At 37.7% G+C, this 5032-nt stretch overlaps 1 protein-coding gene across 1 annotated transcript; it reads right to left on the minus strand.

The window, feature by feature from the left end:
* Positions 1-2932: 2932 nt before the first annotated feature.
* ntf3 (neurotrophin 3) lies at positions 2933-4671 on the minus strand. The gene has a single exon (XM_005743334.2). It carries the CDS (start codon positions 4630-4632, stop codon positions 3790-3792), a length of 843 nt encoding a protein of 280 aa, XP_005743391.1. The 5' UTR covers positions 4633-4671; the 3' UTR covers positions 2933-3789.
* Positions 4672-5032: the final 361 nt, after the last annotated feature.

The raw sequence follows: 5032 nt of genomic DNA on the forward strand, positions 1-5032 counted from the left end.
TTTTTTTTGTTTTTATTTCCTGTCTTTGTCTTCACACCTAGTTGATTTTCTGCCCTGCTCTTTTGGAATACGCTGTGCACTATATATGCAGCATTATCAGTTACCACCCTTTTTGTTTTGTTATACGGAGTCTGCTTAATCATTTTATTCATCACAACATTAAAAGAAATGTTGCTTATCGTCTTTGTGTTTCTTTCTTTCTGCTTGTGGGCATGTTTTTGTATTGGTATCTCTTACATTTTTGTACCACTCATTTCTCTTTCCTTACCATTAAAGTGCAATTGCATCTTCAGCAAAAGGCTCTTACACTTTAATTATGTTTCAAACATCAGATTGTAATATTACATGTCCCACAGAAAAACCTTTAAAAACAAAATGTATGCAGCATCTAGTTTTTAGCCTAGCATCAACAGCTGTGACCCTTTAGCTGTTGGATTGCTTCATTACAGAATTGTTTACTCTAGAAAATGAGTCCAAGCCACAGGTAATGTACAGGATGGGCCATTTATATGGATACACCATAATAACATGGGAATGGTTGGTGATATTAAAGTCCTGTTTTTGGCACATTAGTATATGTGAGGAGGCAAACTCCTCTAGATGGGTGGTGACCATGGTGGCCATTTAGAAGTCGGCCATCTTGGATTCAACTTTTGTTTTTTCAATAGGAAGAGGGCCATGTGACACATCAAACTTATTGGTAATGTCACAAGAAAAACAACGGTGTGCTTGGTTTCAACGTAACATAAAAAATAGCCCACCCTGTACTCTCACAGTGTATGCTTCTTGAGGTGGAATCTCTTTCTTATCATCTGAATCATTATGATTTCACACAACATACTTTTAGCTTTAGTATACACGTTCCTGTCTGCAGTGACCGCACAAGAATTTGATAATGACTGAGTCACATTTTTGACAATCACGTTGCCTCCGGTCTGTTTCTGTAGCGTTGCTTGATTTGATTTTTTCATGCCCTTGTTTTGGTGCCATTCTGTCTGTACTGATCTCCTGTTTATTATTTTCAGCATCAAGGCTGCAGATTGTTTGTATCAACTGTTCCTATAATTACCCTATGTTTAGTCTAAGGAAATAATGACTTAAAATATTTTGATCTTAAGTTTTTGCCCCTTAATACAGCCTCTGCAATGACTGTTTTTCCAGCCTCTGAATACTATAGATGATATCATATGGTGATAAGTATCAGATAATTTTATCCTGCATTTGTCATATCATTACGATTTCATCCATTGTGACACTTAAGTTGATTCTTTAGATATTTGGACCTGCATCTTTTTTTGTTTCAGTTCTTTAACAAATAATTTTGACTACCTTATAAATTTTGTTCTACAATTTGAGTAAAACAGCTTAAAGTAAACAGATACATTTTTTTAAACTTTTAATGTCCATATTGTTAAAATCTGAACATTGACCCCACCAGATGAAGCTTTGATACCTTTGTTCTCTCTCTCTGCTGCAAAGGAAATGTAAAACATGTCATTAGTGAAAGCAATAACCATTTATTAAACCTTTACTAAACCCCTTTCTTTCCCCCTCTCTCGACATTAGTCTGTCTTGTGTGCACTGATTTGTGTCTAATTACACAAAATGCATATTTTTCAGTTTGGAGGGATTGGTCAGTCATTTTGCAGTTTAGATACACAGACACCAAAATTTGTGTCATGCATGTCAGATCATTTTAACATATCCTTTGTATCATTTTTAATCAAATGCTTAAAAACAACAACAACAACAACAACAACAACAAAACGTTTAGGCATTACCAATAACTTGGTTAGAATCTGGCATTAAAAATAAATTAGTTGAGGTTAGTTAGGTTAGAACTAAAAAAAAAAATAGATCTGTTTTTGGATAAAATAATTGTTTTTTTGTTCTTTTTCATACAATTTAATTTAAATTTATATATTAAAAATGCTGATCGTTTTGAAATTTGAGTCATTTCAAGTTACTGTAGTAGAGTAAAATATCCATTGAACTGGAAAATTTGCAAACTAGCTCTGATATAAAGACAAGGATAGTAAAAATCTATAGGCTTGCTTTTATTAAGACAATAAAAAAACCTAACCATACATGTGTTTTAGGTTCCAGTTTGTGACACTCAATAGCTAACTTAAGACAATCATCCTTAAAGTGTGTCCTAAAAATATGTTGTAATTTTTCTTTTATAAAAAGGCTGAATAATTGTCTGTAACAGTGGTTCACCATAGTTTCAGCTGTACTCAACAATGTTACTCAATGTAACAATCTGATAAAGATCCAGGGGAGCCGTAACTGGTTTGGCGACACAGACATTTCCTTTTACTGGAATCAATCCATTGTTGGTTTTGTCGTTGTAACAAAACATTTTTTTAAAATGTGAAAAATACAAATGCTCTATCTTCAATCATTAGTGAATAAACATAACAGTCTGTTTAGTCTGAACTTCAGTTTTCTGACTCTCATGTAAGTGTAAAAGATGACAAAATAAAGACTTTTGCCACGTTTTATTTCTTTTCTGGCTTCTCTTCTTAAGAGGGTGTTCTTCCTCCCCACAATCACCAAACTCATAGAGTTTCTCTTAATATTGCAGGGTTATGTTATGAGATGATTGGCATTATAAGGTGAACTGAATAACTATAACACTGAATCTTTTTATTTTTATCAAATTTTAGAGACATTACATATAATGCATAAATGCTAATAAATAAACTCAATTTCCCCCCTAAATTGAAGTAATTAAGGAAATGTTTATTTGGATAATTATAGACTCTTGTTAGCTCTGTGGGTTTACAACTAACAGTTTGGAATTGGCTGCATTTGTTGTAAAGAGGTAAATAATGGTATAAGTCAGAAAAACTGGAAGCGTTTCATATTAGCATTTAAATAATGAAAATGTTCCAACTTTAAGAAATATACATTTTTATTAAAAGGAAGAAACAAAAACAGCTCAAGATACCAGTTGAGATAAAAAATTGGTGAACAAAGCCAAGGTGGTCTGTGAATCTTGAATCTCCAGTCACTGCCAGCAGGTTCCACAAGAAGTTTTTTTTATTGGTCAAAATTGTCTCCCATATGAAAGAATGGGCTTGCTGTGCATTACATCATAAAAGTAGTGTCAATTGTGAATGCAGTGTACATGTCTATGATCACAAATGTCAAATCGGTCAGAATTTGGGCTCCATAGTGGTCAGTAGGTCCCTGCTGTTCTGTCATTTTTTTAGGTTCACTCACCAAACCATTTGCAGCAAATGCTGTCTGTGAGTTACCACGTCCTATTGCTCAGCTCTGGAGCCACACTGGTCAAGGCACACATAAAGTCTTACTGTGAAGCACCTTTGCAGCCCATCTCAGTATTACAGTCTCTGAATGAGTTCCTAGATTGTTTTGTTCCTTTTTATAAACATTTTATCCTTTTGAAGAAGACTTATTTCAATAAATAACACAAATATAGTCATAGATCATATATAGATAGATAAACATGTATAAACTACATGCATTTTTTATAATTTAAATAATTTATATATACAGTTCTCTCTCACACACTTATTGCCTCCCTCCCCACACCCCCACCCATCCCCTTAAGTGAGTTCCTCAGTGCTGCACCAGCGTTTGGATTTAGAGCAGCACATTAATGTTGAAATATCATTTAAATGGACCTAAGATTCTTCAGTAGAAGCATCACTTTATAGCAGATTTTTGCTGGTCACCGACATGACACATAATCCTGTGGTGGGAAGCACTGTGAGCAGGAAATAAAATCCTATACAGGAAGTAGAATTCCCAACAAGTCTCTTACGTCCTGCGACGTTTCTTTGACAATGCACAGACACAGGAAGTGTTTATGCGTATCCACCTCCAGCTCACTTGATCTTGAAACTGTGTCAGTGCTCGAACATACGACTGCGCCGTCTTGCACTGTGAGTTCCAGTTCTTGTCGTCAATGCCCCTGCAGCCATCCTTGACAGGCTTGGAGGTCCGACAGTGTGTCTCATAAAAGAACTGTCTGATGTCTTTTGTGGCACTGGTTTTAAACTTGGCCAGAACAGTCACGCGCTGTCCCTTGATGTCGTATGCTAACGTTTTATTCATCACCCAGTCGCTCACACTGTCACAAACAGAATATTCCCCCCGGTAGCTCTTGTGCTCAGTGTGACGCTTCTTTCGTGTCTTGTTTCCTGCTGCCCCTAAGACCGGTACACTGCTCACAAAATTATCAGAAAGGTACAATGGCGGTGGCTGCAGTGGAGGCCGGTCGCTCAGTAGCACTCGCGGCGAGTTATAGCGCTTGTGTTGCCTAAGGATGTCCAAGTTCAACAGCATCACCGGCTGATCCATCAGAAAATCATCACTGTGACGCGTTTCTAGCCACTCCTCTGCATCTCCTTTGTCCTCCAAAGGAAAGTTTTCAATCTTGACGGGAGGCAGAGTGTCCCGCGGCTCAGTGTCTCTGCTTTTTCCCTGCTCGCTCTGGTTCCCTCTGGTCTTCCCCCTTGTTAGGTCAGCCTGAAGTAGCTGGATTATGAGAGAGTTTAAAGGGTCGGGACTTGGCTGCTGCTGCTGTTGACTGCTACCCATGTTGGTTGCCTGAATACCATAGAGGTACACGAGGACCATCACATACAGCAGGATGGACATCACTAGATTCACCTGTAAGATCTGCAATGACAGAAAAAGAAGAAGAAGATACTATAAATGAAAGTTCTGTCCTCCTAAAACTCAGGACTTGATTGATTTGAAGTTTTATTCTTTTTCAGAGTGAAAAGATAGTCAAACAGAAATATATCCCACATAGCAAAATTGGTGTGGCCCGGATCTGGCCCACACAATGTGCTTACACATGGCCCACATACCGCAAAGAATGATGGCCCTTTGGTGGCCCAGATCTGGTTTGCCAGAGGTGGCCCACACATGGGCCAGCACAAAGCCAGTTGAAGACACACTGTTGGCCCTGCGCTGGCCCAGAACAGTTTCAGCTCTGGCCCCAGATGTCAGCCTAATGTGTACCTTAAACAAGCCATGTAATAACAACATAATA

Source organism: Pundamilia nyererei, unplaced genomic scaffold (genome assembly GCF_000239375.1).
Source record: "Pundamilia nyererei isolate P.nyererei 1_Seehausen unplaced genomic scaffold, PunNye1.0 scaffold00130, whole genome shotgun sequence".
Taxonomy (NCBI): Eukaryota; Metazoa; Chordata; class Actinopteri; order Cichliformes; family Cichlidae; genus Pundamilia; species Pundamilia nyererei.